A 12,917-nucleotide genomic window follows, 5' to 3' on the forward strand; every position below is an offset into this window, starting at 1 on the left:
CCTGGAACTCACACAATATTATTAATCAGCTATATAACTTTTTATAAAGTAAAAAGTTTAGAAAAAGAATGTTTCTCAGCACTTTAATTGAAAGGTAAACTTTGAATAATTAGCCCCTCTTTATTACACCCCGAAGAACCTTAGAGTTTTACAATTCCCTTTGATGACACAGACCTTGCCAGTCCTTCTGAATTTCTCGTATCATTTCCAAGTTCATCACCTGTAGCTTTTTAACACCTTTGGTGTAGACAAGTCCCAGACTGAGTGTTAAGTGCTGGCTAAGGCCATGTGGATATGGGGCTATGTGTGTGTTTGGTCTGAGTGTTCAGAAGGAAGCAGGAGTACCAGCTACTGGGATGGGAGCTTTCAAAAGTGTGTAGGACTTATGAGAGCCTTCCTTTATCATGGAAAAGTGGGAGGGTAGAGTTCCTTAAGAAAACCTCTTTGTTTTAGGCTTAGAAGTACCCTGGTGAGATGAACTGGTAGGGCAGGTGACAAATAACACCACACACGGACATCCTCTAGGACGTTATTCCTCCTGAAAGATTATCCCTGCTGCCGTGGGCCCAGATCATTGTTTACTGCATCCATGTTTAGCCTGATTTTATAGATTTTAAATTAAAAGAAGAAAATGCCCAGTAACCCAGGGGTGTAAAGCTCTTAACCTGAGTATAAGTTAGCACTGGATCCAAGATGAAAAAAGAAGCCTCTTCTTTGAGCACCCATGTACTCTAGTCCTCCTGTGTGTGCAGGGTTAGGAGATAGGGTTCTGGGAGGGACCACCATGGTAAAGTGGATTCATCCAAGAAGGATGTAACCTTCTCTGCATGAAAGTATGTACCTGGGTTTGCTAGCTTCTTCTCTCTTCCTTCTTACGGTGGTGATCTGCCTCCCATCTGGTACATTCCTCCCATGAGAGTCTCCTGAGAACACTGGCAAATAGAGTCTTCCACATACCGCCGGGGAAACTGCCTGAAGTGAAGAGGCTAGCACAAGGAGCCCGTCCCTGCTGAGGGTGGGCCCTGGGTGTTGGGGGGAGAGCATCACCGTGAGTGAACAGTAATGCTTTCTTCTCTTCTGTTCTCCAGGCCTCTGTTGGGCTGACACCACGGATATGTGAGGTATAGACTCTCTTTTGACTGGATCCCCTCAAAGTAGGTCTTCTTTGTACACTCCCTTCAGTGAAACTCCAACCCTCTGGTTTGTGCAGGGTCTCTTTGTCAGGGAGGAAAACTGTGCCCCACTGCCTTCCTCCTGCAGAATAAAAGTAAGGTAAGAACCTGTCAGGCTCTGCGGCCTGAAGTGATTCTGTTTCCACTCCAGAGCTGTCCTCTCCGCTTCCAGAGTCGTCCAGAGGAATGGAGAAAAGGCACAGCAGAAATATCTTGCAGTACAAGATGAAAATCTTACTTAGGTTTTAGCTTGTAGGAAACTGAGTTCCTATCCTCAGGCTTAACAAGCCGGCGTCTCCTGTGGACTAGCTTCCCCTGTCTAGCTGGTTTCCTTTCCTTTATTTTCTGTACAGTTTCATACTAGCTTTTGGGATTTCTGTTCCAACCCCCTCCTGGGTTGCTCTCCAGGTCAGTAGTTCCCAAACTCTATTTCCTAGACTAGTGCTGGCTACCCCAAAGTGACGTTTTAACCAGTCTGAACTGTAAATGTTGGCGGAAGGTTACCAATTGCCCTTAATTCTCTGTATTCTTTTTTTTTTTTTTTTTTTTTTTGGTGTTCAATGTCCTTGTTTAAAAACATGAGACATAATTCGCATACTATAAAATTTACTTTTAAAGAATATATTTCAATGATTTTTTTTTTTTTTTTTTTGATATTTACAAGGTCATTCAACCATCATCACTATCTAATTACATAACATTTTCATTACCCTAAAAAGAATAACTGTCTGGGTTTTTTTTGTTTTGTTTTTTATAAATTTATTTATTTATTTATTTTTGGTTGCATTGGGTCTTTGTTGCTGTGCACGGTCTTTCTCTAGTTGTGGTGAGCAGGGGCTACTCTTCATTGCGGTGCATGAGCTTCTCATTGCGGTAGCTTCTCTTGTTGCAGAGCACGGGCTCTAGGCATGCAGGCTTCAGTAGTTGTGGCTCGCGGGCTCTAGAGCACAAGCTCAGTAGTTGCTCTGCGGCATGTGGGATCTTCCCGGACCAGGGCTTGAACCTGTGTCCCCTGCACTGGCAGGTGGATTCTTAACCGCTGCACCACCAGAGAAGCCCCACTGTCTCTTTTTAAGATTAAATGATTGTGAACACTATTTTTACATTTTTTAAGTTTATAAAGTAAAAATTTGCAAACCTCTATGTGTATAAACATATACATATATGTTAGGTGTTCTGTTGTCCATGAAATCTGGGAACCACTATTCTAAGAGATATCTGGAGTTCCTGTGTCCAAATATGAGAAGATTAAGGAGAAAAATTTTATAAGAAGAGTGTGTAGAGAGCAGCTTTGAACTGGAGTCTTTTTATCTGACTGCTGGCTCCACAGGCAAGCATCTGTGTTCCAGTGAGGAAGACCTTTGTGTGAGAAGTCTGCTTTTTTATTTAACAAAATATTTACTGATTTTAATTAAGAATTATAGCTGTGTTATTATTTTAAAAAGGCATAAAATGCCAGTAGATACCAATAAGACAGCATATCTTAAATAGAATCCCAGTGTATAAGACAGGTAAAATGAGAATTGTGCTACTTAAATTAGGGGTGGGGAGCAGACCCTTCTCACTTAGCTTCCCTTGTTGCTCAGCATGGCCCTTGAGATGCCTTCAGTGAATAATAGGCTCAAAGATCACATTTGAAAACCACTTCAAGAAACATGCTTGTAGACTCTATGCTATGGGGGCCTCATCGAGGCACAGGCTGGTGGCAGCCTAAACCCATGCTGAAATAGCCTCTTGAAGGCTAAACTTGAATCAGCACTGACACTGTAAACCTGAAACTGTGGAGTAATGACAGCCAATGCTCAAAACCCTATTGTACACATGCAGAACAAGACTCAAGGGGGAAACCTGGCGTGACCAAGGTCCTAGAGTGTCAGAGGTAGAACTTGAACTAGGACCTTCTGATTTTTGACTTATTGTTTTTCCCACATTTTTTCAAGATCTAATTATATGCCTTTTTCTACATGTCTCTAGCTTCCTGGAAATCTATAATGAACGAGTGCGGGATCTGCTGACACAGTCTGATCAAAAAAAGGCCTATAATCTGCGGGTCAGGGAGCACCCAGAGATGGGGCCCTATGTACAAGGTGAGCCACAGTGGTCCTGGAGGTCTGAGACCAAATTGAAGCCTGGGAAGCTCTCCTGATGGTCGCTGATTCATTCAACAAACGTATAATGAATACTTACTATGTGCCAGCTACTGGTATTAGATGCCAAATAGGTACCAATAAATAGAAAAGGCAGTCTTGCCCTCCCAGGCAAGGTTATACTCTTGTGGGGGTGAGTCAGAAAACAAGCACTACTTACAGTTGTGATAAAGGCTAATAAAAAGATAAATAGATACAGTGATGTCAAAGAACACTGGGTGGTGTAGGCAACCCATCTGCATAGTGTGGCCAGGAAAGCTTCCCTGAGGAGGTAACATTTTAAGCTGAACCTGGAGGGGATACAGGAGCCAGTTGTGCGAAGAATGGCATAGCAAGGGGAAGAATGTTTCAGGCTGAGGGAGCGGCATGGGCTAGAGCCCTGAGTGAAAGGCTTGGTGGTGTCAAGGGGACCAGTGTGTTTAAAGCATGGTGAGTGAGGGGGAAATTGACATGGAATAAGGTTGGGTCTCTGGTGCCAGGTCCAGCAGGGCTGGGACTGATTCCCAGGTCAGTCAGTCTCCTTTTTGGGGTACTTTCTGTTCCAGTGGTGGTGATAGTCAGTGACAAGGGGAGATGTCAGACATGGAGCAGGGTCTACTTGCTGCTTCCTCATCAAGCACTGATACTTGGTGTTTGGTTCCATTTCTCTTATTCCATTAGGCTAAGTCTTGCTATTAAGTAGAAACTGTTGGGTTCTTTTGTGGGGGAAGCTTATTTAAATCTTGACAAGGAGAGGGACATGAAAGATTAAGAGCTGGTCTCTTCTCTGATCAGGGCACGGCTAATGGCTGACTCAGTAGGTGTGCCAGTCACTGATTCTGCTCTCTAAGTCTTTTCCCAAATGTTCCATCATAATTGGCAGCCTGGAAACAGTGATGAAAATACCGCTTACTTTGCTGGGAGCCAGTTGGAGATCCCTCTGTAAAACTCTGTGGATATATATTTCTGTGTAAAGCAAAAATTTGAAGGTAGACCATGAGTGGATGCAGTAGTGCCACAGTTTCTCATCTTATAATTTATTTTTATCTTAATGTGCCTTTTGGGTGTGGGGGGCAAGTAGGGGGAGTAACTAGAGGAAAGCTCAGATGTAGTCCTGATGTCTTTGTTGCACAGAAGATGAAATGAAGTCTGGAAGAAGTTAAGGGATGTTCCCAAAGTTGCACAGCCGGTTGGGGCAGGGTTGGAACTGGGAACCTGTTCTAGCACTGGAAGAGAAGAATGGGACAGAATCCTGTACATGGAGGAGACCTATGATCATAGGTTCTTTGATTGGCGTAGTAGCTGAAACCCCGAGAATTCATGCAGGGTGGTACAGCTTGGGTCATATACTCAGCGACAGGATCACACTTAAATCTCAGGGCTCTTTTGGATACCTTCATGAGTGAACCCTTGTGGAGAGGAAGGATGCTTGGTAAGAAATAATTCTAAACCAGCAAAAAGTCTCTTAGATCCTTTGGGTTACATGTTTCTTAAAGTTGGTCTGGACTTTCTCAAATCATGACATATACAGGTGGACATTTCTCTTATTTCCTAGTGAAGGAGCCATAGGTCACATAGTATAGAGCCAGCCTTGGAAGCCAAGACCCTGAATAGTCACTCTGAACTTATTCCCATTACTACCCTCTGATGGCATTACAGCAAACTTTTTATTTTTAAAAATGTTTGCTTTCTTTATTCATTTAGTATTTATATTACCTGCCAGTATGTCTGTCTATCTTTCTCTATCTTCGGCTCATATATTCTGTGAATACGATTCCAAAGCAGAAAGTGGTTTCTGCTTTGAAAACAATTCTACAGGAATTTATTGAGTACTTGCTGATGCCTATACTATTCAGGTTGCCATGGGGAAATATGAAAGATACAAGGCCTTTAAAGAACTTGAAGTTCCAGTTTAGAACTATAAGCCTGAACTTGATAGCTGCCTAAATCCAAGAAAAGAAAAGGGGTAGCCTCTTACTTTTCATTAAAAAGTTTATGAATTAGATGACAAATTAAGTTGAAATCTGAAATGTACAGGGCCCTGCCCAAAGCACACATAAAAGCCCAATGGTTGCAGGGTCTAAAGTGATATTTAAGTGAGTCAAAGACACTATCGTATTTTTGCTTTGGTCTTTGTTTTAATATACAGGGATGGATACAAAGCAGGAGGTTGTTGGAAGTGGGTAGTTGGGACTCTGAAAAAAAATATTTTGATTTTCTTTTTACTCATTCTGCACATAACAGGAGTATTTTTGTGGTTTTTTAAAAATTCTTACACCTTATTTTCCTTGCCTTTCTACACTGACTAGGACCTCTAGTACCATATGAAATAAGAGTGGTAACAGTATTTAGTTTTGTTCCCACGGGAAAGCGTCAACATTTTACTATGGTGTTTGCAATAACATTTGTTGTTAATAGATGCTCTTTATCACACACTTCTCAAACTATCTGTGAGGAAGGACCGGTTTTCAAAAAAAATTTCCAATTCATGGCAAACAAATACTTTGATAAAATAAAGATGAATTACTAGGAAAAAAAAAGACATCTTAATTATAAGCCCAAATTCTTCTTTATTAGATTCAAAAGATATAAAATCTGTCATATTGTTATAAAGGTTTCTGTACCTATCTCATCGCACATCAGTAACTGTTTGAGAACTGGCTCCAGTCTGTGCAGCAGCTTTGAGAAGCACTGCCTTAGCAGGTTAAGGGAATTCTCTTTTTTATCTTAGTTTTCTAAGAGTTTTTATTTTTTAATTTTGAAACAAACTTTTGAAAAAGTTGCAAATACAGTATAAAGAACTTTTTAAAATTTTAATTTTTTAAAATTTTTGGCTGCATTGGGTCTTCGTCGCTGTGCGCGGGCTTTCTCTAGTTGCGGCGAGCGGGGGCTACTCTTTGTAGCGGTGCACGGGCTTCTCACTGTGGTGGCTTCTCTTGTTGCAGAGCATGGGCTCCAGGCGTGCGCACTTCAGTAATTGTGGCACGAGGGTTCAGTAGTTGTGGCTCGTGGGCTCTCGAGCGTGGGCTCAGCAGTTGTGGCACATGGGCTTAGTTGCTCTGCATGTGGGATCTTCCCTGACCAGGGTTCGAACCCGTGTCCCCTGCATTGGCAGGTGGATTCTTAACCACTGCGCCACCAGGGAAGTCCCTAAAGAACTTTTTTACTTGAACCATTTGAGAGTAAATTGCCAACCTAATGACCCTTATCCCCTGATTATTTTAGGGTGTTTTTCTTTCAAACAAGAATGTTCTCCTGTATAGTTACAACACAACCATCCAAATCAGGAAATTAACTTTGATGCATTACTACCATCTGATCCTTAGAACCCATTGAAGTTTCACTAATTGTCCCAGTAATTGTCCATTTGAGAGTTAAGGGTTGCCTTTGGTTAGGGTGTCTCTCTAGTGTTCTCCAGTCTGGAAAGCTCTGTGGTCTCTCTTGACTGTAATGAACTTGACACCATTAAGTGGTGCACAATTTTGATATGTCCCATTCATTACTCATGATTTTTAATTTCCTCACTTAAGGTCATATCTGCCAGGCTTCTTCACTCTGAAATTGCTGTTTTCCTTTTATCAACAAGTGTTTTTTGTGGGTGCGGTCCTGTGAAACCATGTATGTGTCCTATCCTCATCTGACTTTCAATTTATTTATTAATTTATTTATGTTGGCATAGACTTATGGTATCTTATTTTATTGAATGAGTCGCCTTCTGTTCCTAGTATTTTTTATTTTGATGCTCCAATTATTCCAGATTTAGCCAATGGAATCCCCTTCAGGTGTGTTCCTGTGACATTTTGGCATATCACCATCATTCTTTGAGCACTTCCTTGCTTTCTGACAGGAGATGTTTGAGGTTCATCTGCTTTCCCTGCCTCAGTCTTTGAATCAGCCATTTCTCCCAGGAGCCCTGGTTCTTCTTCTTCTTCTTTTTTTTTAATTGAAGTATAGTTGATTTACAGTGTTGTGTTAATTTCTACTGTACAGCAAAGTGATTCAGCTATACATATATATACATTCTTTTTTTAATATTCTTTTCCATTTTGGTTTATCTCAGGATATTGAATATAGTTCCCTGTGCTAGACAGTAGGACCTTGTTGTTTATCCATTCTATATGTAATTTGGTCCTTTTTATTGGAGAAAAGTTTTTGGAAGCCAAGATCTATCTAAGTGCTAGGTATGCTCATTGCTTTTGAGATGCTGCAACTCCTAGTCCTTCTGAGTGGACGGAGTTAATATATGTTCACACCAGTACTTCCAACCGCAGTCCAACACAACAGGGTTTATTCTGGATTTCTCCCTTTCCAGATTTGTAATTCCTTTATCCAAAGGTGGAAATGCTTCTTTGATTGGTCCCTCCACCCTCATGTGTAATTGGTCTCCTTGTCAATGCTGTCCTCTCTCTTATGTGGATGCCGGCCTCACCTGGCTGTGCCCCTCACCACAGGAAGCCGTGCTCACCATGCCCGCATTCCAGCGCTCCGTGCAAGGCTGCCTGTCCCCACCCCTCGCTGTGCAGGTACCTTCCATACCCCTCTTGGTCTTGGTATTCTTTGGCTGGGCCACCTCCTCACGCCAACTTAGAAATCTTGTTCCGCTGCCAGTCCCTCTGTGGGGATGCCTTTCTCTCCTTGTCGGGCCTCTGACTTCTCATGGCAGGCTGCCCCCACACATGGGCAGCCTGCTAACCTTCCCTGGGCTCCCATGCCCTGCACTGGACTGCCTCCGTGGGGACGCTCTGCTCAGCCCGCCAGGCTCTGACTTTCTGTGCTGGACTGCCTCCCGTGTCATCCCCTCCTCACCCCACTCTCACGCCAGGCCTTCCCTCTGTGGGGACACCCTCCTCATCCTTCTCAGGCTCTTCACCCTGACGTGGTTGCCTGCCTTGCTCTGCTCCACTTAAGGACTTTAGGACTAAATTGTTCAGGAAAGGGAAATGGAAGGGGTTCTAGGAATTTTTTTTTTTTTTTTTTTTTTTGCGGTATGCGGGCCTCTCACTGTTGTGGCCTCTCCCGTTGCGGAGCACAGGCTCCGGACGCACAGGCCCAGCGGCCGTGGCTCACGGGCTTAGTTGCTCCGCGGCATGTGGGATCTTCCCGGACCAGGGCACGAACCCGTGTCTCCTGCATCGGCAGGCGGATTCTCAACCACTGCGCCACCAGGGAAGCCCCTAGGAATTTTTAAAAAAATATAAACAGCTATTGAATTTTAAAAAAAATATTTATTTATTTATTTTGGCTACATCAGGTCTTAGTTGTGGCATGCAGGATCTTCCGTTGTGGCAGCCAGGCTCTTTGTCGTGGCACATGGGCTTCTCTCTAGTTGTGGCACGTGGGCTCCAGAGCTCACGGTCTCAGTACCTGTGGCATGTGGGCTCTGTAGTTGCAGCATGCAGCCCCTCTAGTTGTGGCATGTGGGCTTAGTAGTTGCAGCATGCAGACTTAGTTGCCCCGCGGCATGTGGGATCTTAGTTCCCCGACCAGGGATCAAACCCACATCCCCTGCATTGGAAGGCAGATTCTTAAACCCTGGATCACCAGGAAAGTCCCTGAATTTTTTTAAATATTTGCTTTATATATGCTTGTCTATATTGTATGATTTGTGTCCTTTCTCCTGTTAATAAGGTGAATTACACTGATTTTTGAATGCTATAGCATTCTTGCATTCCTAGCATAGACCCAAGTTACTTGTGATATATTTTCCTTTGTATATATTACAGAATTTGGATTTCCAATGTTTTGTTGGGAGTTGTTTCATGTATGTTCAAGAGTGAAATTCTCCTCTAATCATCATCTTCCTTGTCATGTTTTTCTTCCTCCTCCTTTTCTCTTCTTTATCCTTTATCCTTCTCTGATTCTCCATTTTCCTTCATCAGGGTTAAGTATAAAGGTTATGTTTGTTTCCTAAAATGAGTTGAGAGATGCCGCCTCTTTTTATTTTCTGAAAGATTTCTTGTAAGATTGGGGTTATTACTCTTTAAATATTTGGTGGAATTTGCTGGCAAAGCCTTCTGAGTCTGGAGGATTTTTTGATGAGAAGGTTTAAGATTATAGATTTGATTTCTTTCAAATATTCTATTTTATATTGCACCAATTTTTGGTAAATTGTATTTTTCTAAAAAATCCACGTCCTCTAAATGTAAGACATGTATCTGCATAAAGAGTAATATCCTTTTACACTTTATGTGTAAGATGTCTCTTTAAATGTAGGCTCTCTTTTTTCATTCCTAACTGGTTATCTATCCCTTGTCTCTTTTTTCTTGTTCAATTTAAGGACTTATTAATTTTATTTGTCTTTTAAAAAAATCAACTTTTGGTTTCGTGGCTTCCCTCCACTGTAAGTTTATTTTGTATTTATTAATTTCTGTTCATATTTTTATTGTTTCATTCATCCTTTCCTTGAGTCTAATTTGCTGATTTTTTAACCTTTGTAAGTAGATGCTTAGCTTGTCTATTTTCATCCTTTTTTCTTTCCTAATATATTTATTTACAGCTATAAATTTTTCTGTAAATATAGCTTTAGCTGCACTGCACATGTTTTAATGTGTAGTATTTTTATCATTATTTAGTTTAAAATTGTATGTAATTTTCATAATGATTTCTTTTTTGACCCATGCAATTATTTAGAATTGCATTTCTTAATTTTCAGATATTTGGAGATTTTATAGTTCTATTTTATTATAGGTATCTAGTTTAATAGAATGGCATTCAAAGAACACTATATGATTTCATTTAAAAATATATTTGTATAACAGTTTGGTTTGTGGCCCAGCATATGGCTAAGTTTTGTAAATTTTCCATGTGTTCTTAAAACTAATTATGCAGTAGTTGGGTATAGCATTTATATAATACTATTTGTCAAGTTTGTTATTTGCGTTGCTTAAATCTTCTATAACCCTATTGATTTTTTTTTGCTTGTTTTATGAGCTAATAAGAAAGGTTAGTTAAAATTTCCTGTTATGACTATGAATGTCTTTTTCTCCTTTTAATCCCAGCAATTTTTGTTTTATATATTTTGAGACTTTATTATTATGTGCATACAAAATTAGAATTATTAAATCTTCTTGATGAATGCTTCTGTCATTTTGAAGGATCCGTCTTTATCTCTAGTAATGCTTTGCCATGAAGTCTACTCTACTTTGTCAGGAATCACTATAACTACTGTAGCTTTCTTTTGGTTAGTGTTGGCATTTTAATCTTTTTTATACTTTCTCCCTTTCTATATCCATATGTTTTAAAGGTGTTTTTTTAAAATAAAATATTTGGCTTTTGCTTTGTTTTATCTAGCATCACAATTTTGGTCTTGTAATTTGAGCATATTTCAAGCATATTTTGGTCTGTTTATTTTTAATATAATTGCTAATTTTATTTGGGTTTAATTCTGTTACATTGTGTTTTCTCTTTACATTGTTTTTTGTTCCTTTTCTCTACTTTCATGATTTTTGAGTTGATTAATTTTTAAAATTATCCCATATTTCTCCTCTTTTAGCTAACTGTTTACACATTGTCTTATTATTATTTTAGTAGTCATTGTAGAGACTACAGCATGGGTCATTGACTTATCAAAGTCTAATATTGTGGTCTGAACTTCTTAAAAAATCTCCTACCTTCTGTCTGATATTTTCCTTCAGCTAAGAAATAATCCTTAGTATTTTCTCTAGTGTGGGTCTGCTGTTTACAAATTCTCTTGGTTTTCAGTTGATTGAAAATAACTTTATTTCTTCTTCATTCTTTTTTTTTTTTTTTCCGGTACGCGGGCCTCTCACTGTTGTGGCCTCTCCCTTTGCGGAGCGCAGGCTCCGGATGCACAGGCTCAGCGGCCATGGCTCACGGGCCCAGCCGCTCCGTGGCATGTGGGATCTTCCCAGACCGGGGCACGAACCCATGTCCCCTGCATCGGCAGGCAGATTCTCAACCACTGCGCCACCAGGGAAGCCCTCTTCTTTATTCTTAAAGGAGAAATTCACTAAGTATAGAATTTTAAGTTGGTGGTTATTTTCTTTCAGCAATTAAAAATTATTCCACTGACTTCTGCTTTCCATTGTTTCTGTTGAGATATTATCTTAGTAATTCCTTTAAGGTTTTTCTCTTTGTCTTTGGTTTTTAACAGTTTACCATGAAGTGCCGAGGGATAGATTTTTATTTTTTTATTGTGTCAGGCTTCATGAATCTGTGGTTTTATATCTTTTTTTGCAGACATTTCTAAGCCATTACTTCTAACATTGCTTTTACCCCACTCTCTCCTTTTGGAGCTCCAATTACAGGTGTGTTATATATACTTTATGATTCTTACCCTCTCATATAATACTTTGTATCTTTTGGCTCTCTGTGCTTTATTTTGGTTGTATGTTTCTGACATATGTTCCTGTTCACTAATTGTTTTTTTTTACTTTTTTATAAATTTATTTATTTATTTTTGGCTGTATTGGGTCTTCATTGCTGCACATGGGCTTTCTCTAGTTGCAGCGAGCAGGTGCTACTCTTGGTTGCAGTGTGCGGGCTTCTTGTTGCAGTGGCTTCTCTTGTTGCAGAGCACAGGTTCTAGGTGCGCGGGCTTCAGGAGTTGTGGCACATGGGCTCAGTAGTTCTGGCTCTCGGGCTCTAGAGCTCAGGCTCAGTAGTTGTGGCACACGGGCTTAGTTGCTCCGCGGCATGTGGGATCTTCCTGGATCAGGGCACAAACCCATGTCCCCTGCATTGGCAGGCAGGTTCTTAACCACTTCACCACCAGGGAAGCCCTCACTAATTATTTTTTAAGTTATGTCTAACCTGCTGTTAAACTTAGATACTGAGTTCTTTCTTTCATGTACAGTAGTTCTTACTTCCCAGATCTACATTTGATCTTTTTATTATAGTTTCCAATATTCTCTGAGATTTTATAATCTTGTCTTTAGCCCCTTGAAAATAGTAAGCAGAGTTACTTTAAAGTTACTGTAACTCCAATATCTGGATCTTTCTTAGGTCTCTTTCTATTCCCTATTATTTTTGCTGGTTTTCATTTATGTTGTCAGGTCTACTTATGTATCTGGTTTGTTATAATTTTGTGCCAGGCAGTATTTGCTAAATTCCTTATAGAAGTAATTTTTAGGTCTAGAACAATGATATCTGCCAGTACAGAAGACTTTTATTTATTTGTGCCAGGTTCCTGCACACACTAGTGATTCAGAATCACATCAGTCCAATTTAAGGACTGAGAATGTTCAAAGCTGAGCTGTAATCCCTTCAGAGGCTATTTACTTCTAATTCAACCTTATTCCTGTGTTTTAACCCTTTGGGTTTCCAACCCAAAGAGGTGGGGTGCCATAGGGCCCACTCCGGGTGGGCTCTGGACTGCAGTCTGTGTCTCCCTAGACCTGTGAGTTTGTCAGGAGAACAGCTGTCAGCCACTTCTCCTCAAGATTTGGCAAATACTCTCAGAGGAGAAGCGTCCCCAAATGCTGGCCTTATCTCTCTGGACTTCCATCCTCCCCCAGGATATAGCCTGGAAATTTTTCACTATCTCGTCATCCCTCTGTGCCTTCACACTGATATCTTTTAGATTTTGTCCAGCTGTTTCTAATAGTCCTTAGCAGAAGGGTTGGTTTATATTATGTAATTTGCCATTACAGAAAGCAGA

At 40.6% G+C, this 12,917-nt stretch overlaps 1 protein-coding gene across 3 annotated transcripts in view; it reads left to right on the forward strand.

Moving 5' to 3' along the window:
- STARD9 (StAR related lipid transfer domain containing 9) overlaps positions 1–12,917 on the forward strand; it is a 128,969-nt gene that overhangs the window by 61,133 nt on the left and 54,919 nt on the right. For all 3 annotated transcript variants that reach the window (XR_010839665.1, XM_067029080.1, XM_067029081.1), the window contains exons 5-7: positions 1,089–1,121; positions 1,211–1,272; positions 3,147–3,259. Coding sequence is in view for 2 of the 3 variants with exons in the window: in XM_067029080.1 (XP_066885181.1) it covers positions 1,089–1,121; positions 1,211–1,272; positions 3,147–3,259 (208 nt within the window). In the remaining variant the exon portion in view is untranslated. The remainder of the gene's footprint in view (positions 1–1,088; positions 1,122–1,210; positions 1,273–3,146; positions 3,260–12,917) is intronic.

Source organism: Kogia breviceps, chromosome 3, assembly GCF_026419965.1.
Source record: "Kogia breviceps isolate mKogBre1 chromosome 3, mKogBre1 haplotype 1, whole genome shotgun sequence".
Lineage (NCBI taxonomy): Eukaryota > Metazoa > Chordata > Mammalia > Artiodactyla > Physeteridae > Kogia > Kogia breviceps.